The sequence below is a fragment of the Manis javanica genome, chromosome 14 (genome assembly GCF_040802235.1).
Source record: "Manis javanica isolate MJ-LG chromosome 14, MJ_LKY, whole genome shotgun sequence".
In the NCBI taxonomy this organism is placed as follows: domain Eukaryota; kingdom Metazoa; phylum Chordata; class Mammalia; order Pholidota; family Manidae; genus Manis; species Manis javanica.
This window is the reverse complement of record NC_133169.1, coordinates 837,152-863,579: the sequence shown is the minus strand read 5'-3', so window position 1 is coordinate 863,579 and position 26,428 is coordinate 837,152. Positions and strand designations below refer to the sequence as shown.

At 39.3% G+C, this 26,428-nt stretch overlaps 1 protein-coding gene and 1 long non-coding RNA gene across 5 annotated transcripts in view; one reads left to right on the top strand and one right to left on the bottom strand.

Moving 5' to 3' along the window:
• Positions 1 to 26,341, bottom strand: part of KIFAP3 (kinesin associated protein 3) — a 114,073-nt gene extending 87,732 nt beyond the window's left edge. The window contains exons 1-9 of one of the 4 annotated variants that reach the window (XM_073222137.1): positions 26,162 to 26,334; positions 14,933 to 15,028; positions 13,510 to 13,641; positions 9,013 to 9,167; positions 6,423 to 6,478; positions 5,749 to 5,890; positions 4,846 to 4,945; positions 3,702 to 3,826; positions 1,479 to 1,577 (exon numbers count right to left, since the gene is read on the bottom strand). In XM_073222137.1, the coding sequence (XP_073078238.1) occupies positions 1,479 to 1,577; positions 3,702 to 3,826; positions 4,846 to 4,945; positions 5,749 to 5,890; positions 6,423 to 6,478; positions 9,013 to 9,167; positions 13,510 to 13,553 (721 nt within the window). In that variant the 5' untranslated portion in view covers positions 13,554 to 13,641; positions 14,933 to 15,028; positions 26,162 to 26,334. Of the gene's footprint in view, positions 1 to 1,478; positions 1,578 to 3,701; positions 3,827 to 4,845; positions 4,946 to 5,748; positions 5,891 to 6,422; positions 6,479 to 9,012; positions 9,168 to 13,509; positions 13,642 to 14,932; positions 15,029 to 15,052; positions 15,126 to 26,161 lie in introns of those variants that run through there. The other 3 variants (XM_073222136.1, XM_073222135.1, XM_037024090.2) reach the window with 3 other exon arrangements.
• LOC140846293 (uncharacterized) lies at positions 9,070 to 10,182 on the top strand. Its single transcript, XR_012125316.1, has 2 exons — positions 9,070 to 9,207; positions 9,737 to 10,182. It is a non-coding gene; the product is annotated as an uncharacterized lncRNA (long non-coding RNA).
• Positions 26,342 to 26,428: the final 87 nt, after the last annotated feature.

Genomic DNA, 26,428 nt, shown 5'->3' with positions numbered 1-26,428 from the left:
CGCCAGAGTTAAGACGTGGAAGGTTTCTGTCAGTCATGGAGGCTATTACAGTCACTGTGGTCTTTTTGCTCCTATAGCCTTGATTTTACTCATTATTTTGGTATTTCATGTATTCTTCTAACCATCTCTAAACTTTTGTGAGAAGAAATTATGAAAAGAAATGTATATATAAAGATTAACTTTTTTAACAAATATCTGAGATGGAAAGGCAATTCACATCATATAAGCACCTAATGTGTGTCAAGCACTGTATTAGCTGATACACAAACAGTGGCCAATTTTAGGAAAATTTTATGAGGAAAGAAGGACTATATACATTTTACAGATAGGGAACCTGAATTCAGAGAAGTTAAATAACCTCCCCCAGCCACACAGGAAGAAAGTAGTAGAGCTAATTAAGTGCAAGCCCATCAGAAGCCAAAGCTCACACATCACACTACCCAAAGACATCTACAGATTCAATGCCCTGAGATGTGGTACATGTATAACTGGAATATTATTTTCCATAAAAAAAGGAAATCCTGCCATTTGGCCCTAACACAGATGGATCTTGAAGGCATTATACTAAGTGAAATAATCCAACAGAGAAAGACAATTACTCTGTTATCACTTTAATGTGGAATCTATAAATATGTTGAACTCAGAGTAGAATGACAGAAGGAGGCGCTGAGTTGGCGGGGGCAGGGGGGAGGTGGGAAGACTGGCCAAAGGGCAGAGACTGCCAGTCGGTTATGACTGAGTAGGTCCTGGGAGTGTGGTGCACAGTATGGTGACTGGGTTGACAGCACTGCTATCTACTCCAGCGCTGCTATGAGAGAAGACCCTACACGGTCCCACAACAGGTAAATGCAGAGGAGAAGGATGTGTTAACTAACCTTATTGTGATGAGCATTTTGTAAGACATACATATATCAAATCACCACATTGTACACAAAATCAACAGCCAACGACAAAGCAGGATCTGACTGCCTAAAAGCCCCACTTGATTCTCAGGAACTTTTATAAGATTTTACATCTCATCAGTGACTGAGAACTCATCTATTGAACTGTTAAATCTCTCAATAAACCCCAGGAAGAAGATTATTTTTTACTAAATAAGAGAAATATTTTGAAAAAGTTTACATCAATTCCCTAGGAAAACTACAAAATAAGTCACTGTATAAGTACATTAGATTTGAGAGACAAGATTCTTCTTATTGAAAAGGTCACACACTGGACTAAAAGTCCTCTCCTAGTAAACAAATTATAGTAAATAAATAAGTGTATGTACATTTAAGAGCTGAATCGGGCCTTTTGGTGGAAAAATAGGAGAGAGAAATTTTAAAAGTATCCATGCTAATGATGGAAGAATTTATAGCATATTAAAATTAAGAGAACTTCAATCACTGTTATTAGCTCTGCCAATCTGACAGAAAAATGGAACAAAATAAACATCGAGTAAGCACTTCGCAGCCTTCTCGTTGCTTAGGAGGTCATACCTCGTAAGAGCTGCTCCTGTTTCACCACAAGCCCCTGGTATTTTTTAAAGGTTTTTTCATAATCTTTTCTCAAGCTTGGGTTTTCAGGGTCTTCATCAAGTGAACAGCTTAAGTTAAGGATCATCAATACTCAATAAAGCAAAGAAAACCTACGGAAAAACAGTCTGAGGAGGAGCACTATTGAATTTCACGTGTGATGTTATCCAGCTACTTTCTCTACCCAATAGTTTGACTAGAATACTCTTCTCTGCGCCGTGACTGTGTTGTGACAGAACTTCTTAGCCAAGGGTTCAAGGATGTGCTTGGAGACAATGGGCGAACATGTCTGCACTTCACAAAGTACTTGAATTCCCAGAAATGGCATTCAAATACTTGATGCATGTGCACAGATTATCAAGTGTGTCCACGAACCACAAAAATTACTACCTTCAAGTACGATTTAGTTAATAAGAATACTGAATTCCACTTCAGGCAAATGCCCAGAAAATTCAAAGGATGTGGGTTAGATCTAAAGCTTTTTAGCATCTCTTCAGACTAGATGCCAAAAGAGAAATATCCCAAAGTCAGAGGTAAACAAAATTTTAAAATTGTATCTGTGGCACCAAACAGTCCCTTGGACACCTGCAGATTTACCCAGTTACTTCGGCCTGACTTCAAGATCCCCAAACACTTAGAAACAGCCCCCTTGTTGAATGCTACTTGCATCAAAACACAAGGAAATTAAGACTTAATTAAAACAGTAATACTTTAGGAGAAATGGCCAAAATTCTGATAGGTCATTTTTATATTCCTGCAATTATCATAATTCATTGATTCTAAAGACACATTTTCCCCATATCTTATCATCTCTAGAATTTGGATGTATCTTATAATCCATGATGTGTGAGAGCTGAATTGGAAATAGTGGTTCAAAAACAATGGTGCATCTTACAGTCAACATTGACTAGTATTTATGAGACTATGGTATGTCCTAAAACGTCAGCTCCTGTCAGCAAACAGTTCACAAAGTACACTGACTGCTGAGGCCCTTCAGTGCCTCCCTCCATGCCCTCTTGCTTAAATGAACTTGGGGTACATTCAGGAGAACTGGGACCCCAGAAGTGATCTAAAGTCTCCAGAATTAGTGAGCTGCCCATGTGTTTAAGTCAGTACCAATCCAGATATCAGATGCTCATAACACACACAGAAAATTTCTAAACCTGGGACGATCCTAATTAATTCAAGTCAAAGCCTCTCTGTGTGAGGGTGCATTTTTAGTGTCTTAGGGGTTCCATGAAGGGAGGTAGAAACATATGATACTGTGCACAATGGGAAAGATATTTACTTTTCAAAAAAGATAAGCAAAAAATTGGGTTCAAATTAAAGTTACCAGTATGGCTTGTTGATCTGCAAAATATGTCATATGAGGACAGGTATGAATAAGCTGGGGCCCTCAAGCTAGAATTAAGCTGTAGAGGCACCATGATAAATATCTTCAAATATAAGAAGTATGATGCTGAAGAACATATTCTTATTCTATACTGCTTCACTATGCAAGATTAGATCCAAGGAACAGAAGTTACTGGGAAGTGGACTTTGTTCAGCACACTAAGCAAAAGAACATAATAATAAACAGAATGCCAAACCAGAGAATGAGGTAAATTAATAAACAGTGACACTGTAAGAGACTGAATAACCCATTTGTAAGGGAAGTTGCAGAAAACATTCTTTCACTGAAAGGTTAAAACAGTTGATTTTTAAAGTCCCTTTCTTTTAAGGTTCACATATAAATTTTCAGGCCCCTCAAATTTATATGTATTAAGAATTTTTGTACTTAATTAGAAAAATAGAATTTTACACTTTACTCATCACCAAAATAACACTCATTCCAATCAAAGTTACCTCATTACACAGATAGACCTACATAAGCGCCAGCAGTGAGCCAGACCTCAGGGAGCCGAAGGAGATCGGGGGTGCAGTGGCGCGGCCATTTGGGGGCTTCCAGTTCAGTTATCTGGGACCATTATTCCACTATTATCTGCCCCCTCTCTTGTCAACTAACGCAAGTTGCAAAGGGATAAAAATTTTATGACAAACAATATCCGGTCTGATAGTTCCAATCTTCATTTTGACCTTCAATACATGCTTGCATTTACCCGAATGTGAACAGCAAACAAACAAAAACGACAAACCATCCCCCCCGTCCAAAACTCATAGGAACAGGCAACGACTCTAAAAGGATATCAGCTTTCTTCTTCTTAGAAAGTTCTTCTTGCCAAAGCTCATGTCTTTTTAATTCATGATCAATGATATTCATGCACAGAGCTCCAATTTTGTAATGAGTGATAAGTCCATGAAACTGAGAAAAGCTTTAAAAAAGAGATTTTGGTATGTATTTAAAGGAACACATTTTAGGTAAACACTGGTATAAACAGTGTGGAAAATAAATTTGATATACATTATTTTAAAAAATGAACACAGCCACAGCACAGTAGACTAGAAGACTTGCAATTGTGAGATTGCAAATCTATTTTAACATACTGCCTTTACCTGAAATGAAATTATTTTTAAGTTAGAAATTAAATAAAATATTTTTTGGTAATTAACCAACACTTTAACATTCAGATACTCTCAAAATAAATTTTCAAACTATCATCTAATGAAACTAATAATGTAACTACTATTATTGAATAAAACTGACACCAGTGAATAAACTAGTATAAAGTATTAGTAACTGGGTTTTGGATGTTTCCTTGACAATTCATTCATCCAAGTATTTATCTGCTAATGCTGGCAGATTTTTAGAATAGAGGAAAGCAATTCTCTAAGAATTGGCTGGAAACCAATTAATTCATAGTATCTCAATAAACATCCTTCTAAAAATGTATGTATATAAATAATATATATGGATACATAACGGGTATGTGTTACATCTGTTATACACACATATATACACGCATGTGTATATAAACAGTAACACTTACTGACACTCTGGGTCAGGCTTTTTTCTAAAAACTATCTGAAGAGGCGCTACTATTCCTATTCATAATTTTCAGGTGAAGAAACTGACACACAGAGAAATTAAGTAATGTAACCAAGGTGCCATAGCCTATAAAATGGCAGGACTTGGATTCAAACCCAGTCTCCTTCCTGAGCCCATGCTCTAAACCTCTACTCCGTTACAGTCTCCCACCACGTGTGTACATGCATGGTGAGCAAAGACTGAATAAAAGAACAGCACAGGGTGGGGAATGGGAGACGGCGTGGGGCCCAGAGACAGCGCGGCAGACACACGAAGACCAAGCAGACCAGGACCCACAAGGCACCCCAGAGCCACAGACGGACACAAAGACAGACGGTACTTCCATTTCCTAGCTCCTGTACTTACCTGGAGAAGCAAAAAAAGACATAAATTATGTTTGTAGCTAACTCAACACTTTGCTTCCAGTCTTCTCTCAGGACTCTTGCTAGAGCACCCAGGGCGGTCTCTACAGAGAAAAGACATTCAAAAGTGACCATTCACCTCACCTCTGGTACAAGTTTAAAATGTCTACTTATCAATAAATAACAAAGCCAAGACACAACTGGGACAGAAAAGTGGGATGCCTCTTTCCAAGCTACAAAGCGCTGTGCAGCCTCCAACAAGAAGTCTGACAACACAAAAAAAGGTGTTGTTCTCAAGTGACAGAAATCAAGGTAACAATGACATCTTTCATATTTTATTTTGGGCAAAAGTACAATCAGGAAACTATGCATTTAATATAACTTTATAGTGGTATTAGGAGAAAAAAAGGTTTTAAAAGCTTTGTATCTTCTTTTTCTTTGCCACCTAACCTAGCACTTCTAATGAAAAGAAAGCAAAGAGCTGGCATCAAATTCAATCTAAATGTATCTTTTTCAGTATTGAAAGAAAACTATTATTATAATTCAAACTAATTTAATAAAAGCTATATATGTATGTGTGCAAATATCTCATCTGATATTGTATCCTAATTGAAAGAAAAATGTCTCCCAGAGTAGAACAGAGCACCATTAATGCTCTTTTTTCCTTGTTTAAATTACATTATTTATGAATTATCTAGAGAATATTTAAATGTTACCATCTCATGTTAAGAAATCTGAGTAAGAATAAAGGTAATAAAGAGCTGGAAAATAAGTGAATTACTAAATTAGCTTTCTCCTCTACCGTGATAAATTTAAAAATCATATTTCACAATAATTTTCCTATTTATATATGATATTTACAGATATAAGATACAGATATCTGTCGTTATTTATAGAAATCAGTCACCATTCAAAAGTAGTTCTTCCAAGTTATCAGGATTTCGAGCAAGCTGTAGGATCAAGGCAGAACCCCGAACCTTGTCAGGAATATCTTCATACAGTAATTCTATGTATTCATCCATGTCATTAATGTTAGCAACTTCATCAATCTGAAAGGTAGAAAGAAGAAAATTCTCCAAAACAACAATGCTCAACAAAGCCACTGTCAAAGGAATAATATTACATGATCAATATACTGCCCTTTATAATAACAGACAAATTTCAAAGGACTCATAGTAGCCATCTTCTTGTATAGGCAAATCAGACCTGTGGGCACTAGGATCCCAACACAAAGTAGTTGTAAACCACAGGATAAAGTAAGATGTACACAAGCTCTAATATTAGTTTATCAACATAAAGTATCTTAACTGCAATGGAAAATAATGTGTATCTACTTCAATGGGTTGGACAACATTTCAAACCATATTGTAATAAGAGTATTTAAAACATTTCAAAACTTACATATCAAAATAAATTATGCCTAAAAAACACGTCCAATAATTTTTGCCCATATTAAACAACAATATTCTACCTATATCGGGAATTTCTAAGTTCAATCATTGTTAATGTGTTTGTATGAATTACTGACAGCAAAAGGCAACACCTTACAATCAGTTCTGTGAGGTCAGAAGGAGATCTTACCTCCATCCCTTCAAAAGGAGGTGGATCTTTAGGCTTGCTTGATTTTTCTTTTTTTTCTGTAAAAAGATATTTTTTCAGTGAGGAAAAGTGTTTTTAAGGGTTTCTTGGTAATTTTATTTTCAGCAGGTTTGTCTAATTCTCGCTAATGCTGGTGATCTTAAAACTGAATAGTTCACAAATAATTTTCTCAAAGTATATAAAAAAAGCTTATCTATAATCCTTCTGCTGAGATTATCAAGGAGAGTATAAATTAATAAAATCTATAAATAATCCGAAAGTTGTGTTAGGCAGCAATTTTAACTTTCTCCTTGGTTAACTTTTTGGAGTGTGTACATAGCCAGGCTGGCTGACAAGAAGCAAAGTAGCTTATTTTAAGTTTTCTCTCTTCTCTAATTCAAATTTAAGATCAGAACAGGAAATTCAAAAGGACAAAGAAATATTAATGAGTTGAGTAACAGAAAAACTAAAATGAAAATCAACAAAAATGGAAAAGAAACAACTTGGGTAAAATTAGAAACTAAAAGAATAGTTGCTAATTGATTTTTTTTAAACAAATAACATCAGAATCATAAATTAAAAGGCAAGTCTTTAATATTTGTGTTAATTTAATCCTCATTTGTTCCCAAATAAAAAGGCATCCAAAGGTGCTGAACAGAACCTTGAGCTAGTTTTTATACCAAAGTACTTGATTCATAACAGAATTTCATTGTCTAACAAAAAATTATCAAAATCACTGCACTGATATGGGTCAAAACCTGAACAATGCAGGTATTTTAAATTAAATTCAAGTAGTATCAAATGTTGATTCTATAATTAGCAAACATGTTTTCACATATAATACAGGAATTAACTCTGCTTGTTTTCACAAGTCAGTAGCCATTCTAGGTACAGTTATGCTTTCTCAACAGTTAGATTTTGCCTCAAACCAATAATTTACTATAACAGTGGTTTTAATTAAGCAAAGGAAAAAAGTCACTTCAGGTAAAAGAATTACATAATATCAAGTAAGTACTATTGTTTTGTTTTGATCACTTTTAAGGCAAGGTTTCTAGCTTTGAAATAGTGAATACCAAGTAATAAGGAAGGAAAAATGGAATAGTTAAAAAAATTAACTAATATACAGTACAGAATTTCATATATGTCTTCAAATAATAATATCTATACAGAGAAATATTGACTTGAGTTCATTTGTCCATGTATGATGGCAAAAAATTTCCTCCTATTCCTCTGATTTCTGAGGAGGTAGATGAGAAGAGTTTTCATTAGCTTATAGATATCCTACTACAAATGTCTTTGGAATTACACTAACCTGGCATCAGGGATAACCGATGCCAACTACAGCACACAATCCAGATCGAGAACACAGACATGCTGAAGGGGTACAGGGTTCACTGCGTTCACTTTGAACTTACTCCACCTACTAAAGATGTTCTCTCTCATCATTTATAGACATCTGACCAGGAATATTCTGTCATAACATATTTAGTAAAGATCCTGTTAACATTTTCCTTACAGCACTCATTATTGATAATTAACAGTGTACACTGACTGCTATTTGGAAGCAATCAAGTTCAAAATGCTTATTTTTGCTTTTAAATAAATGTACAGCCATTCAATTCTTCAACAAATATGTATCAATCATATAATGAATATTAGGGACCACATTCAGGGCTAATAAAAGGTATATATTAGGCACAAGGCATTTATTTACTGTAGATGGAGAGAGAAGGCTGATTAATTTGAAAAAAGTCCAAACAAATGTTCTCTCTCATGTTTTCCACTTAGTTTAATCAAAAATTAAGTATTTATGAGTTATTTCAAGGGCACCATATTTTAGAATGCAGCAATGGTAAAAGACAGATAAGTAAACTCAATAAATATGATGAAATGGAATAAATGATCACCCAGTAATCTGAGATGACTTCCCATGTACATATCTTTACTTTTATGTTGTTTCATCTTTGGCTTAGCTGATGTGAAAATGTCTCCTATAATAATCAGTTGCCTGGCTGTGGTAATTCAATGACCTCGTTGGAACGGCAGTGATGGAGGTGTCGGGGAGCGAAAAGGGAACCTTTTCCTAAGAAAGATTCCTGAAGCTTGTATTGTTAGGCACATACGACACATATTTTAACATTTCAGTACTTAAGTAATCCATTCAAACGATAAAGTAAATGTCAAAAGAAATTCAGAAAATATAAATCTAGTTGGGATAGAGAAAATAGGGTTTCTGCCCCAAATTCTTTTATTATTCTACAATTAAAATTGGTATGACAGACACTTGCTTCTTTATTCCTTATTTCAGTGTGTGTGTGTGTGCATAATATATAAATATCATTATATATTATATTACACACACATGTATTATATATACACACACACAGTATGAACAGAAGCAGGTCATTCTATGATGAAACACTGACATAAAGCCTAGCATCAGTGAGCTCATGTGCCTGCTTCCCCCTTGTCCATTCACTTACTCACAGCAGGGGCGGACAAACAAAACAAAAACCACCATCCTGACGTCAAAAGCACCAACTTGGTCGGATGACCCTGGCTTTGCTCTCCGAGTCAGAGCAGTGCCACTTGCCTTTTCCTGACAATGAGTCGCGCCGGTTCTGCAGATAGTACAATAGCTGCTCCACCTCACTGAGCTTCGAGGGATGAATGAGCTTACACTCCTCCACCACCTTCCGGGCCAGGGAGCTTATGTCGGTGTTGGCATTGAGACTCTTGAGACGAATGCTGCAAGCACATCGGAATACCCAACTCAGGCACCACGGAGGTAAGCGGTGACTTAATACTTTTTAATAACTTACAAAGCATGTAAATGTCCCTGACACAGACTCTTTCAGTAAAATATAATAAAGTATTAGGTAGAATCAGGATTTGAAAAATGCAAAGCAATGGTTTCCTTTGAGCTGGACAAACGAGATAATAAAAGGAACATAAAATCTCTACAACTCTTCCAGGCAGACAGCTGCTCAAAAGCCTTGTTTTAAAACAATCTTTCTGATGTAATATAAAATGTCGTTAGCCACTGTTGGATGTGAGTATCCGTACTGCCAAATACGAAACATTTTCTTGACCATACTCACAATCACCTAGGTTTTTTTCAGTTAGGAACAAGACACAATATTGTTATTTTTGGATTCAATTATTCTCGTGGAAATTACACCGAAGGCAAAAGGAAAACACAAAGGAATGCATTTTAAGACCTATACTAGAAATTCTGAGGAACAAATGAATGCATTTTATATATATTAGTACATGAAAAAAATAATAAAACAGCTTCTTCCTCCTTTGTAATTTAGTTCAGTCGATACACAGGAAACTCAGTAAGAAAAAGCTGTTCAGAGTCTGGAAAAAATCACCCGTTTACACGGATTCATGGCACCAGAGAGCCGCGGAGACAGAGTCAGGTCCAGGGTGAAGACTCCCCGGTGACAACGGTCTCTGAGGCAGACGCACTCATGCAAGGCTTAACTGTGAAACAGAAACCTAAGAAGGCAGCTGTGTGGAATTATTTCTTGGTGAAGACGCCGATTTTCGGCAAGACCTCAAGGTATCAGAGGGCAGGACAGCCCTGTATTCAGTATCCGTGAGTCACTGTCCAAATGGAGATGATCTCCCCTGAAGTCAGTTGACTAGTAATTTACATAAGATGTCCAGCTGCACAGTCATCCCCAAACTCGGACCTGCTGGGCTTCTACAGGTCACCTAATATAACAGCCTGTAATAAATTCCTTTTATGCCTAAATTTGCTCGAGCAGCTTCTAATGTTTGCAACAAGAATCCCAGCAACACTCTGTCCTTTTATTTTAATTTTCCTTTAATCTGACTGTTGATGCTCCTACTTTTATGTCTTTTAAACTGTTGATTATATTTTTGTATACTTTCAGCTGCATATCAGAAGGCAGAGATAGACAGGAAAGGCCATTCAGAAAAAAACTCTCAAAAGACCTGTTTGATTTTCACAAAGAACTGGGAAATCTTATTAGTTTCCATAAACCTGACGGAGATGACGCTCAACAGAGCTCCATAAGCACGTATTTTAAAATTTTTTCACTAGTTCTTTTTACAGCAGGCTTAGGTTTACAGAAAAATTGTGCAGAAAGTACATGTTCCCATACATGCCTGCACTGCCCCCAATACAGTTTCTCTTATTATTTGCATCTTGCATTAGAGGTACCTTTGCTATAATCGATGACCCAGTATCATTACATTAACTAAGTCCACAGTTTACATTAGGGTTCATTCCTCGTGTGGTATGGCTCTATGACCTTTGATAAATGCCTCGTGCCATGTGCCCAGCATTACAGTGGCCTACAGAATAGTTCTGCCACCCTGAAAGTGCCCTGGGCTCTGCCTATTCTCACGCCTCCTCCTTGAACTCCTGGCAACCTCTAGCACTTTTACTTTAGTTTGGCCTTTTCTGAAACGTCATAGTCAGAATCACACAGTATGTGGCTTTTCCAGTCCAGCTTCTTTCACTTAGTGATATGCATTTAGGGTCCTCCATGTCTTGTCACAGGTTGGTGGCTATTTTCTTTTCAGCACTGAATAATACTTGGCTTGTTTACCCATCTGCCTACTGAAGGGTATCTTGACTGCTTCCAATTATTGACAATTATAGATAGAGCTATTATAATGTACAAGTTTTGTGTGAATGTAAGTTTTCAACTCATTCAGGTGAACACCTAGGAGCACGATTACTGGAGCACATGGTGGCTGGTGCTCAGTTCTGGGAGACACTGTCAAGCGGCCCTCCTGAGTGGCTACAGCATTCCATGTTCCCACCAGCAGCAAACGTGTCCCTCCTGCCCCACGTCCTCGCCAGCACTGGCTATGCTCAGTGTTTGGGATTTTACCCACCTGATAGGGGCACCCTGGCATCCTGGTTTCATAAATCAGATTGTCCTGCCTTTCTTATATCTGCTTTCTACCAACATTTATATTAGGAGTCTGATTCACCTTCTCTACATCTAAGGTGATAGACAGGTTTTCTTTTAGCATGTAGGTCTTTCTCCTAAATGTTCCCTGACACAAAAGACACAAAACAGGTAGGGCTAGAATTTTTAGAAAATGTCAGATGTATGTCTTTGATTATTCCCATAACCAAAAAACAGAATCTTCATTAAACAGCCCATGCCTGTGAAGAACACCAAAAACTCTTAAGAAAAATACCCACATTATTTTTGGAGAATAACCATCAATTTCTCATAAAGAAATCTTCAGAAAGCCACAAGGTTGAAGATGGGCTTACACATCCTTTAGCCCAGTAAGGGAGAATGAAACACAAGTCTTCTGGAGCCGGGCCGTAGCACTGACTACCCCGATTCAATGGCCATTTCACTTCATACCTACTTCAATCTACAAGCATTCCCCTCAAAGGCCGCACCACAGCTGCGGCCACTGACAAGCCCTTTTGGACTATCAGCAAACCACAGGCTCCTTCTCCCACAGTAAGCTCCTCTTCCGATCTCGTGCAGCCAGGGCCGAGCATCCCAGGCTGAGTCACTCAGGTTTCTCCTTACTGATGTCTGAGTCCACTTACTATGGTCACTGTCAGTAGCGACTCTTTCCAGGTGGCTGATGCTCCAGGGAACATATCCCTTGTCTAGGAAGCCTGCAGATTTTCAAACAATAACCACTTCTCATTGAATTCTCGCTGAGTAAGGCTACTGACTGCATTCTTAAGTTAAAACCTAGACTTCTCATCTGAAATGCGGATGTCTGAGGTTCTAAAGGCAAAGTCCCTGATCTGCTAGCTTTTCTTTGGAAATCAAATCAGTGAGATCTCAAGAGACTTCCATATGTTCTCAGAATGCACAAAGTTCAGGCAGCAATCACAACCACACAAGTCGAAGAGAGAAAATGTGAGAGAAGACGGAAGTGTGGCATGTGGGATAGCATCCAGGTGTGCATGTGTGCACACATGCACGTCTCTTCCATCTACTGGACTATCCAAGGACTCAGTTATTCTTAATGAATTGCCTGTGTGATTTAGTCTCCTAACCCAAAGGAGACAGCTTGAAGAGCTTAATAAGACACCAGGCAGCTTCTCTTTTCGGGTTGCTATACACCAAGTTTCCCAATTAGAGCACTATTAAAATTGGGGGCCAAGTCATTCTTCGTAGGCAGCTATGTGCACACAGGATGTTTAGCAGCACCCTGGCCTCTAGCCACTAGGTGACAACAGCACCCTCTTGTATGACAACCAAAACTAAGTCCAGAATCCCCAAATACCCCCTGGGGGGAATGTCACTGCCAGCTGGCAACCACTGAGATATACATTAAGGTCCAGCGCTTTTCAGACTATTCCATGAACTCCCAGCATCTTCAATACAGGCATTACACCAAAACTCTACAGTTCTTTTTACCTGGTTCCCAAAACATTTTCTTGAGGGGGAGAATGACCAGGTGATCTCAAACCTTCTTCACTTCCACAAAATTATGGAAAGAAGAAAAGATCATCACAAGTTCAACTGCAGACTAATGAAAATATCTGGCTCCCAGGACGCTCCTGAGAATATTATGAAGTGCAAGGAAAGAGTGTAGGATATTGGGAGAACTAAGGTCAGTTCATCGAGTCAGAAAGTGCTTGTTTTTTACTAACACCTTTCAGAGGACTGGATTTTTAAGAGATGAACTCAAGGTGCTTGTTCCATTTGGCAATTTTGGAAGTTAGACCACTTTCTTCAATTCCAGAGAAGAAAGAACACAGGATACCCTAAATAAATTTCCTAAATTAAGCTAAAAAGTTGCACATAAACATATCTTTTACAATTGACTTCACAAGTTATACTAGTTTATATTCTATTATATGCATTTACAATGGGATAAATCAGAAACAGTATTTTTCAGTAGGTTCCCATTATGTTTATATAAGCATAATTTTCTCTGGAGTAAATATACTTCATATTTATAGTCTCTGCATTAATATAATCTCTGCTTCACTGAGATGAAGTATGTCTAGAATGCCATAATCATTTATCATCTAGGCAGATTTAAATACTATCACATTTCTACAAAGTTTGTATATGGTTTACTACTTTCAAAATTTGCACAAATGAAGAAAACTTACATTTTTTGGCATTCCTTTCGCTCCCCCAACATGGGATCCCCCATTTCTCCAAGAATCGTAGCTTCCACTTCATATTGAACAATGAGCGCCTTTTCTGATGGATGTACATCAATATTTCCTCCTTTAACTTTCCTATAATATAAAATAGGCATAGGTAGATTAAAAACTCACAAATGTTCATGGCGTTTATCTAGTTTCTAGTTCCAAGAACATGTGGGTTAGATTAATATATGCATTTAAATGTCAGATTTACTCTTGACTGGGGCCAAGAAATACTTTTCCTCTTAACTCTGTAAACTGTACTATATACAGAATTCTTGGTCATGAAGGAAATACCTTTATAAATAGGAAAAAATCCAGTTACCCAAATAATTATGCATAAGAGCAAGTGACTGAAACAATTAGGATGGTTTTGGAGAGAATAACCTCAACCAAAAGAAAGCAATTTAAAATCAAAGGCAGTGGCTCCTGATTTGTATTTTAAAAAGTCAACCTCCGCAATAATGCACTAACTGGATTTAAAGTGTTTCTGAATCTCTGAGAAGGCACACTTCACAGTGATATAAACACATGCCTTCCATGACCACAGGTGACGACTGCCACCTTCAGGCACAGCGCTCTTGGCTCCTGAAGCACATCGTGACACTTCTGGATGTCACGAGGTGGGTACCAATGCGGTCTCCGAAGCCGATGACAAATGCTAACGTTATGTTCCACATGCATCACCAATGGTCCACAGAAATAAAAAGTCAACCCGTAGTTTTTCATTGAACAAGTACTTCTGTTAAAGGGATTTACTGCAGCTTCCTGTTCAAGATGGTGACATACAGGATCCTGAACCAACCTCCTTCCACACACCAAATCTATGGGTGCATTTGGGCAATTTCCTCTGCAAAAACACTTACAGTGTCATCAGCAGTGTCCACAGAAGGTAGCCGAGTGACTCCTGCACCTGGGTGGCACATTACACCATAAACCCCACCCCTAGCATGGTGACCCTGAGTTGGGGGGGAACTCACTGACCCAAGCCTCGAGCTGAGCAGTAAAAGGGTCTGAACCCCACATGTGGCACCCAAAGTTCAGGACCTGCACCTGAGAGAAAGCCAGGTGTCCCAAAGCACCCAGCTCTGAAAGCCAACGGGGCCCATGGCCATGAAGCCCACAAGATAGGAAGAGAGGAAGTTCTTCAGGGCTTGCGTGGGCAGACGCACCAGCCAGAGCCCGGGGCAGGGCTGACTCAAGAGCAGCCAGACTTGGTGTGAAAGAGGATCATTTGCTCATCTTCAAGGGTTGGCCTCTGGGGCCGGCATCTAATCGAACCACCTGTGGGACTAGAGAGACAGTCTTCAAAGACCTAGGAGCCATCTTAGCACTCTCCTGCCGCACTCCAGCTCACCAGCAGCTTCTAGAAAAGAGCACGTACCCTCGTCTGGCACCCCAACTTTAGGCTGCTGCTCAGGGCTCCCTCTAAGTCACGTGGCTTCGATGGTTCAGGGCTCATGCTCCCAGCTCCCAGGGACTGTAACAAATGAAGAGCTCTTACCCAGCTGCCGTCCCCAGAGAACAGCAGAGAGGCCACAGGCTAAGGCATCCCATCTTTCCATGCACTAGGTCCACTGGCTTATCTCCACAGGTGTGACCTAAGAGGCAGGCCTCTCATTAAATGCAATCTGAGGGCTCACTGTAATTCTCTCCAGGGACCCAGGATGGCAGACACCACAGTTCACTTGCCCTCTGCCACCTTCCAGCATGTCAGCACCTCCTGGAGGGGAGATGGCACACTTGTCTGGTGCCCCAGTGTCTGTGGCTGCCACCAGTGGATACCCCTTGATTGCCTGGCTCTGGTGGCCACTGGGGCTTGTGTTCACGAGCTCAAAGGGACATCAGCAAAGGAAGACATGGTTCTTGAAAGGGTATCTCAATGCGACCCTCCTTAGCCCAGAATGACTCAGGAGACACAGGCCCACGCAAGAGATTTTATTATCTGAAAGAGAGAGGGCGGTGGGGGGGGGAGATGGAGAGGGAGGGGGTGAGAGAGAGAGAGAGAGAGCAGGGAGAGCAGGGGGACAGAGAGACAGAGACAGAGAGAGAGAGAGGGCAGCAGCGTGGTGCCTTTTATTGTGGCGGATCCGCTGGGCCTGTTGCTTTGGGGGAGGGTCGGGATGTTTAGAGATAAGGCGGGTAAGCCCAGGCAAGCCCTGGCATAATTCTCACGGGCTTATGTGCTTGGGACCATGGGGTAAATGGAGGATAAATTAGTATATTCTTACAGTTCTTGACTGGCTATCACCCTAGGCTCAGCACAGAGGGAGCAGAGAGATGCACATCTCTTACCCCCAAGGAGGTATATTTGCATACTTTTAAGAAGATGTTGCTTGAAGGTCTGGCTCTCATCAGCTTTAATGTAGCTGCTGACTGACATCCTCCCCTTTAGGACACTCACAGGTCTTGGCACACCCCCAACTATAGGAGCCACTAAAAAATAAAGTAGGCCACTTAGGCAGTCACAGAGGTCTGAGAGACAAGTACGCACCAGGGCGGGGCTGAACAGGTAGGTTCCTCTCCTGCACGACCCACTCCGTCAAGACTGGGGGAGGTGGCGTTTTATCTAATGCACAGAAACCGAAACTGAAGAAACAGCAGTAGTTCCAAATAAAAAAACAACATAAAAACTCAGAAAAAGACCCTAGTGAAATGGAGACGAGTGCCCTGCCTGATAAGGAGTTCGAAGTGATTGTCACAAAGATGCTCACTGAGCTCAGAAGAAGGGACGAGCCAAGCTGAGAATTTCAACAAAGAAATACAGAATATAAGCAAGCATCAAATAGAAGTCACAGAACTGAAAAATATAAAACCCAACTGAAAAATACAATACAAGGGCTCAATCACAGACTAGAGGACGCAGAGGACAGGGTCAGCGACCTCAAAGACAGGCAGAGGACCTGACCTAATCAGAGGAGCAAAGAAAAAAGAATGAAACAGAGTGAAGACAGCTTAAGAGACTTTTGGGCCAACATCAAGCCGACGGCGTTTGCATTACAGGAGTCTCAGCAGGAGGGAGAGGGGAGGACGGGAAACCTACCTGGAGAACAATGCCTGACACATTCCCTACCTGAGGCCGCTGCCAGGTATCCAGAGGCAAAAGCCCAGCTGCTTCCAAATGAATGAAACCAAAGAGCTCCACGTGGTAATTCAGAGCCAAAGTTAAAGACAGGGACAGAGTCACAAAAGCAGCAAGAGAAAAACAACTGAAGCCCAAGGCAGCCCCCTAAAACTACTACAGCAGGCTTTTCAACAGAAACGCTGCAGCCAGGAGGGACTGGGACAGGACTCTCAAGGTGCTCAAAGGAAAAACCACCCAACAAGAACACTCAACCCAGGACACTGCCACACGGAACGGAGGGAGGGTTTTCTGGACAGGCAAAGCCAGACCACCACCAGGCCGGACTCCCAGAAAGGCTGGAGGGATCGCCTTCAAGTCGAACCAAAGGATGTTATTCAGTAACACAGTAACTCTCGCTGGAAAACGTTATACTAAGATTCGGATTAATTTTGTAGAAGTGGTGGGTTACTCACTTATAAAGCCAATACGAAGATTAAAAGACAGAGGTGATCAAAATAATTAGCTAAAATAACTTAAGGAATACACAAGATAGGAAAACGTAAATTGTGACATCAAAAAGGTAAAACATGGGGGTGGCAGTAAAACTGCAGAGCTTTAGAATGCATTCAATCTTAAGTTGTTATAAACTTAAAATAGACTTATAAATGTAAACTGTTTTATACAAACTTCACAGTAAGCACAAAGCAAAAAACTGTATCAGATACACAAAAGACAAGAGAAAATGGACCTAATATGCTACTAGAGAAAATCATCAAATCATAAATCAACAGAGTGAGAGAAGGGAACAGAAGAATTACAGAACAGCCAGAAAACAATGAACAAAATGGCAGTTAAGTACCTATCTATCAATAATTACTTTCAATGTAATTGGAATAAATTATCCAATCAAAAGAAAGAGTAGCTGGGTGTATGAAAAAATAAAACCTACCGATATATTGCCTACAAGAGACCTACTTCAGACGTAAGGACACACAGACTGAAAGTAAAAGGATGGAAAACTGATTCCACGCAGACAGGAAACAAAAGAAAGGGGGAGTAGCTCTATGAATATCGGACAAGAAAGACTTTTTAAAATGGAGATTGTAATAAGAGACTAAGAAGGTCACTAAACGATGATAAAGGGGCCGTTCCAGCAAGAGGAGATACCATTTATAAGTACTTATGCACCCAGTGGAGGAGCATCTAAATATGTAAAGAAAATACTACCAGACTTAAAAGGAGGCATAAACAGGAACACAATAACAGCAGGGGCTTTAATATCCCCACTTTCATCGATGGATAGGACATCCAAACAGAAAATTAATAAGGAAACACTGGCCTTAAATAACACACAGGCTGGATGGACTTAACAGACATAAGCATAATATTTATATGACAGTAACTGTTCCAATCAAGAGGAACAGTTACATATTGTTCTCAAGTGCACATGTTCTCTGATCAAAGGACAGAACATCTATCCTAACATAAGGATAGATCTTATGTTAGGCTGCAAAACAAGTCTTAATATTTTTAAGAAGATTAAAATCATATCAATTTAATTATATAATTAAATTATAAAATTGTCCTATTACAATATGAAAACTAGACATAAATTATAAGAAAATTGAAAAATATGTGAAGATAAAACATGCAAAGAAGAAAAATCAAAAGAAAAATTTTTTAAATACCTTGAGACAAATGAAAATGGAAGTACAATCCTAAAGCATACAGCAAAAGCAGTTTTAAAAGTAAAGTTCATAAACATAAATGCCTACATCAAGAAAGAAGAAAGATCTCATATAAACAATCTTTACCCTTCAAGGAAGTAGAAAAAGAATAAATGTGGCCCAAAGTTAGCAGAAGAAAGAAAATAACAAAGATCAGAGTGGAAATAAATAGGCACTAAAAAGACAATAGAAAAGATCAGTGAAACTAAGAGCTGGTTCTTTGAAAAAATAAACAAAACTGATAAACCTTTAGCTAGACTCACCAAGAAAAAGGAGAAGGGACTCAAATCAGAAATGGAAGAGGAGACTTTCCTGGCCATCCTGCCTAAAGCAATCTACAGATTCAATGCAATCCCTATCAAAATACCATTAGCTTTCTTCAACAAACTAGAACAAATAGTTCTAAAATTCATATGGAACTACAAAAGACCCCAAATAGCCAAAGCAATCCTGAGAAGGAAAAACAAAGCAGGGGGGATTACCCTCCCTAACTTCAAGCTCTACTACAAAGCCATAGTAATCAAAACAATTGGGTACTGGCACAAGAACAGACCCACAAATCAATGGGACAGAATAGAGAACCCAGATATATAAACCCACACATACATGGCAAATCAATATACGATAATGGAGCCATGGATATACAATGGGGAAGTGACAGTCTTCACCTGGTGTTGGCAAAACTGGACAGCTATTTATAAGAGAATGAAACTGAAAAAAGAATTTTTTTTTAAAAATTAATTAATTAATTAATTAAAAAAAAAGAGAGAATGAAACTGAATTATTGTCTAACTCCATACACAAAAGTAAACTCAAAATGGATCAAATACCTGAAAATAAGTCATGAAACCATAAAACTCATAGAAGAAAATATGGGCAAAAATCTCTTGAATATAAACAAGAGCAACTTTTTCCTGAACACATCTCCTCAGGCAACAGAAATAAAAGCAAAAAATGAACAAATGGGACTACATCAAACTAAAAATCTTCTGTACAGTAAAGGACACCATCAGTAAAACAAAAAGGCATCCTACAGTATGGGGGAATATATTCGTAAACGACATGTCCAATAAAGGATTAACATCCAAAATACATAAAGAACTCATACACCTCAACACCCAAAGAGCAAATAATCCAATTAAAAAAATGGGCAGAGGATCTGAACAGACACTTCTACAAAGAAAAATTCAGATGGCCAACAGGCACATGAAAAGATGCTCCACATCGCTAATTATCAGGGAAATGCAAATTAAAACCACAATGAGATATCACCTCATACCAGTTAGGATGGCCACCATCCAAAGGACAAGGAACAACAAATGCTGGCGAGGTTGTGGAGAAAGGGAAACCCTCCTACACTGCTTGTGGGAATGTAAATTAGTTCAACCATTGTGGAAAGCAGTATGGAGGTTCCTCAAAAAACTCAAAATAGAAATACCATTTGACCCGGGAATGTAAAAGCCCAGTTTGAAAAAGACATATGCACCCCTATGTTTATCGCAGCACTATTTACAATAGCCAAGAAATGGAAGCAACCTAAGTGTCCATCAGTAGATGAATGGATAAAGAAGAGGTGGTACATATACACAATGGAATATTATTCAGCCATAAGAAGAAAACAAATTCTACTATTTGCAACATCATGGATGGAGCTAGAGTGTATTATGCTCAGTGAAATAAACCAGGTGGAGAAAGACAAGTACCAAATGATTTCCCTCATTTGTGGAGTATAACAACGAAGCAAAACTGAAGGAACAAAACAGCAGCAGACTCACACTTCAAGAAGGGACTAGTGGTTACTAAAGGAAAAGGGGTTGGGGAGGGAGGGAAAAGGGGATCAAGAGCATTATAATTAACACACAATATAGGTAGGTCACAGGGAAGGCAATGTAATGATTCTCTAGCATCTTACTATGCTGATGGACAGGGATTGCAATGGAGTGGGGGTGGACATGATAATATGGGTGAATATTGAAACCACAACGTTGCTCATGTGAAACCATAAGACTGTATATCAATGATAGCTTAATTTTTTTAAAAGTAGGCAGTAAAAAAAAATTATCAGTGGTGCAAAAAAAGAAAGAAAAAGAAAATGCACTTATGCTTAGGCAATGAACACAAAGGTACTGAGTAAATGGACACAAGGACTCCAATTTACTCTAAATGGTTTAGAAAGAGCTTTCTAGAGAATATAAAGCAAATGGGACAACACATAAATAGTTTGTGAATGAGGATGAAGGGTATGTGAGAATTCCTTAATAGTCTTACAATTTTTCTGTAAGATTGAGACACATCTCAAAGTAAAACAAAAAACTAGACTGTGAAAAAAAGAGACTTTACCACTGATACCAAGAAATACAAAGGATCACAAGAGACTACTATTAGCAATAATACGCCAACACATTTAACAACTTAGAAGAAATGGATAAATTCCTAGAAACATACAACTTACAAAGACTGAATCATGAAGGAATAGAAAATCTGACCAGAAAAATTACTAGTAAGGAGATTGAATCAGTAATCAAAAACTTCCCAACAAACAAAAGTCCAGATCCAACAGCTTCACTGGTTAATCCTAACGAACATTTAAAGAACACCAATCATTCTCAACTCTTCCAAAAAATACAAGAGAAGGGAACACTTATAAACTCATTTTACAAGGCCAGCATTACCCTGATACCAAAACCAGATATCTGATGAATATCTCTGATGAACACAGATGCAAAATCCTCAACAAAATACTAGCAAACCAAATTCTACATTGTATTAAAAGCATCATATATAATCATCAAGCGGAATTTATTCCAGGTATACAGGGATGACTCAACAAATGCAAATCAATCAACGTGATACACTACATTAACTACATGAAGGATAAAAGTCACATGGTCATCTCGATAGATACAAAAAAAAAGCATTTGATAAAATTCAATATCTATTTATGATAAAAACTCTCAACAAAGTGGGTACAGAGGGAACATACCTCAACATAAAGACCATATATGGCAAACCCACAGCTAATATCATACTCAACAGTGAAAAACTTAAAAGCATTTCCTCAAAGATAAGGAACAAGGCAAGGATGCCCACTCTAATCACTTCTAGTCGACATAGTTCTAGAAGTCCTAGCCAGGGTAATTATACAAGAAAAAGAAAAGGTGCCCACAGGCTTTGGAATAAAAAGCATCCATTGGAAAGGAAGAAGTAAATCTGTCTCTATTTGCAGGTGACATGAAACTATATATAGAAAACCCTACAGGCTTCAACAGAAATCTATTGGAAATAATGAGCAAATTCAGTAAATTTACAGAACACAAAGTCAACATACAAAAATCATTTGCATTTCTATACACTAACAACAGAGAGAAATTAAAACAATCCCACTTACAAATACATCAAAAAGAACAAAACACAAAAATATTAACTAAGGAAGTGAAACACCTGTACACTGAAAAATTTAAGACACTGATGAAACTGATGAACACAGAAATAAATGGAAAAATTTTAATGAAAAGATTTTCGAACAAAAAGGAAGATCTGTTTTCACAGATTAGAAGAATCAATACTGTTAAAATGTCCACACTACCCCCAAAGCAATGTACAAATTCAATGCAATCGCCATCAAAATACCAATGGCTAAAAAGCTTCTGTACAGCAAAGGACACCATCAGTAAAACAAAAAGGCATCCTGCAGTTTGGGGGAATATATTCCCTTGTTCACAGATTGGATGACTTAATACTGTTAAGGTGGCAGTATTTCCCAAAGTGGCGGATTCAATATAACCCCTATAAAAATTTTTTTTGTTGAATGGAAGTGATCCTAAAGTTCATATGGCAAATCAAGGGCCACTGAACAGCCACAGCAATCTTGAAAAAGAACAAAGTTAGAAGACTCATACTTCCCAAATCCAAAATGTACTACAAAGCTAAAGTAATCAGAATAGTGAGATACTAGCGTAAAAACCTATAGATCAATGGAATAGAAATGATCCAGGAATAAACTCCTACATCTATGGTCAATTAATTTTCAACAAGGGTGGCAAGACCTTTCACTGGGAGAGAGAACAATACCTTTAACAAATGGTACTCACGCCACATAATTAACTCAAATGGATCAAAGACCTAAGTTTACAGGCTAAAACTAACTATAAAGCTTGTGGGAGAAAACAGAGGAGTAAGTCATGATCTTGGATGTAGCAATGGTTTTAAGTAATGACATCAAAAGCAAAGGCAACCAAAGAAAAAACTGGGACTTTGTCAAAATGAAAACTTTGCGCGTATGTAATGATACTACGAAGACAGTGAAAATACAATCTACAAGGTGGGATAAAATATTTGCAATTACTTGTCTGATAAAGGTCTAGTATCCAGAACATATAAAGAACTCCTTTCTCCAAAAAAGATAAAGGTCAAAAAGCATATGAAAAGATGTCAATATCACCAGTAACTAAAGATATGTAAATCAAAAACACAATAACATACCACTTCACATCCTCCAAAATGGCCGTAATTTTTAAAAAAGAAAGAAAAGACAAGTGTTGATTAGGATATAGAAAAATTGGGCCTCTCATACACTGGTGGGGGGAATGTAAAATGTGCTGTCACTACGGAAAACAGCTAAGTAGTTCCTCCGTTAATTAAACACAAAATTAGCATATGACTCAGCAACAACTAGGTATATACCAAAAGAGTGAAAACAAGTGTTCAAACAAAACAAGGACAGGAATTTTCAAAGCAGCTTTACCTACAATAGCCAATAGACATAAACAACCTAAACGTCCATCAACAGATAAACTAAATATGTTAATCTGTACAATGGATTATTATTTAGCCACTAAAAGAATGAAGTACTGATGAATGCTAAAACACAGATGAACTCTAAAAACTTTACACCATGTGGGAAAAAAAAAAGGTTTACACAAAGGCCACATACTCATTTCAGGTACTTGCCATAAATATAATAATTACTTCTAATAACATTTAACATCTGTATTCCTTGCTACATTATAAGCACCATAAAGGCAGGCAAAATGTCTCATTCATCTAATACTTTTTATCAGTTGGCTGTCTGACTTTTACATGGTGGGATTCCAAATAACTACTGAATCAATGAATGAATACCATTCACTCTTAAAATCCTTCAATGGTTCCCCATTGTTCTTACCAATCTCAAGTGTTTACTACAGCTCCTAAGTTCTATAGGATTTGGCCCATTTTTCTTTGTAGCTGTTATTCACACTTCATTTAATAACTATTTAATGAGTACCTATCTTCCAGACACTGTGCTGGGTGCTCGGGATACGAGGGAAAGATACACGGAACCTTACTTACCCTTTTGAAGCTTACAGACCAGCAGGAAAGACAGTAATGGTGAAGTAGTAAAAAAGAGGAAAGACAAGGTATTAGATATCCTGGGAATCCAGCAGATTTCTCTGACCTGGGTTGTGGACTATGGGGTAGGTAAGGAGAGTTCGGGGAAAAAGTGACATTTAAGCTAAAACAGGAAAGATAAGGAGTCAGCAGAATGAAAAACAGGGCAAGCTCCAGACACCAAAACACACAGGGATCTAACAGAGGCACTCTCTGTAAGGCTGAAATATGCCATCACTGAGGTGGCAGAGAAAGCAAGTTGAAAAGGTCGGAGCCATCAGAGTTTTAAGAGGAGACAAAAAACCAGAATCACTGGATGTTATCTATTTATTTGTGTGTACAAGGGTGGCAAGGATAAGAACTGTGTCTATTCAATCATTTCCCCAGTGACCAGGACAATGTAGGCATATACGAGATATTTGGTAATTATTTATTCAGTATTACTGAATGAAAACACTAACTGGTAGCAGAACAAAACATGAAACTCAAATTTGATTCTATAATCTATTACACATGTAAACATGAAGAACAGATTTCTCAATGATTAGCCACAATGAAACCACTGACATTAGAATCAATCAATTAGATTGAAAACATACTGCTGTCTTGTTAAAACAAAATGGAAAAGTAAAAATATTACAAAAGGAATACATGTAACCATTATCAAAGAACCAACAGTTAAAAAGAAAGGTTTTGTCAGACACTGTAAACCATCAGGCCTGCGATGACTACATGACAGCTGCATATTTCTAATCTGAAAGGAGGCAATGCAAACTTTTTATTTATATTGTCAAAATTAGACAAAATTGGTAAGCGCATATTTCAACCTTTCCAAATTCTGACCTTACCTTACTTCAAACATTAGAGCGACTCAATCTGTTTTATTTTTTGAACTCTAGGTAATATGGATTTCAAAGTAAGCAAGAGATTGAGAACTACAGTGGTAGTAAGCCTAAGGGTCCATACTGGTACTAGAAGCCTAAGAAAAAGTATCTTCTGGCACAACTACATCACATGAAAAATCAATTCATGGTATAACAGTGGCTCTTTACTCCAGAACAATCCCGAATTCAAAGCTGAGAAAGAAAGAATGTACTATTTTCTTCTGTCACAAAAGTTTCAATCAAGGTATTTTAAAAGATGAATAAGCAAAATTCAGTTAGGAAATAAATACTGACTATACAGTTGTTTTCATTACATATCCCTTTTTGAAATTTTTATTAACAAAGCCCGGTTACTTGACAGTTTGAGATACACAGCATGAGAAAGGCAAGTAATATACACTCAATCCTGCAGAACAACATGCCTGGTGGAATTTACAATGGTTTGAATCCCTTTTAACAGCCTATTAAAGGTCAGAAGATCCTTCTGTGATGTTCAGGGCCCTCCCAGGTGAGGATAAATATATCCAGCAAAAGTATACTATGACTTGGAAAAATGCCGCCACCTTACATGCATATTTTATCTTTTAAAAAGTATTTTCATATTTAGTCCTGACATCTCTCACAAGGTAGTATCGGCCACATTTTTGGATTAGGAAACTGTGCCCAAAAGAACACGTGACTCAATAGATGAACGGATGAAGATGTGGTACCTATAAACAACGGGAATATTATTCAACCATAAAAAAAAGAAATCCTGCCATTTGCAACAACATGGATGGAAAGAGAGGGTATTATGCTCAGTGAAATAAGCTAGGAGGAGACTGACAAACACCGTATGAGCTCACTTATTTGTGTTCTATAAATACAAAGCGGAACAGAATGAACAAAACAGCAGCAGACTCACTGACACTGAGAAGGGACTGGTGGTCACCACGGGGGAGGGTCTGGGGCGGGGGACGAAGGGGCACAAAAACTGTGGATCATAACGTAGGTCGGTCACGGGGATGGCGGTTCCGTAGCATCTCCCTAGGGTGACAGACAGTAGCTGCACTCGTGGGGGGAGGGCTCGACAGCACGACAAGTGCCGAGCCACTGTGCTGGGCACGCGAAACGGATATAACAGTGTTTATCAATTCTAAGAAGCCACTGCAAGAATAAATAAATAAAAATAAATAAAAACGTGGGAAAACAAAGCTCAGGAAAAAAAAACCACGTGACTTTCCCAAGGCTGTGACCCAGTCCGCAGTGCCCCTGACGGCCGCCTTCCCCGGGGCGACCGCGCCTCCCGGACCGCGGAGAGGCGGCCTCCCCGCGGCCACCCGCCCCGACAGGCGTGCAGACCCCCCAGGGGGTTCCAGCCGCCCTCGGGAGGGGCGGGCACCGCGGGGCCCGCACGGCGCCGCCCCGCGCCCGCCCAGCCCGGCAAGGACGGCGCCCAGCGCGTCCCGCAGCGCCCCGCCCCGCGCCGGAGCCCCCGGCCCCGCCGCCCGGCCCCCGCCCGAGGAGGCCGCCCGGCGCCCCCGCCCCATGACCCCTCCGCCCCGCGCGACCGGGCGCGGGGTCGTCACCTCTTGAGGTATCTGGCGTCCTCCCCTTGCATGGCGGCGGCGGCGCGGGGAACCGCGGAGGCCCGGGCTGCTTCGGGGTCGGGGGCCGCGCTCCCACCGCGAGGCCGGGCTGTCCCGAGGCGGCGGGCGGGGCGGCGCTGCCCTGGTGACGGACGCCGGTCCCGCCCCCCCAGCCGCCCCTGCGCCTGCGCCAGTCCGCGCACGCTCAGTCGGAGGCGCCTGCCCGGGCGGAGTGCGGAGCGAACCTGTCCTGCGCGCGCTGGGCAT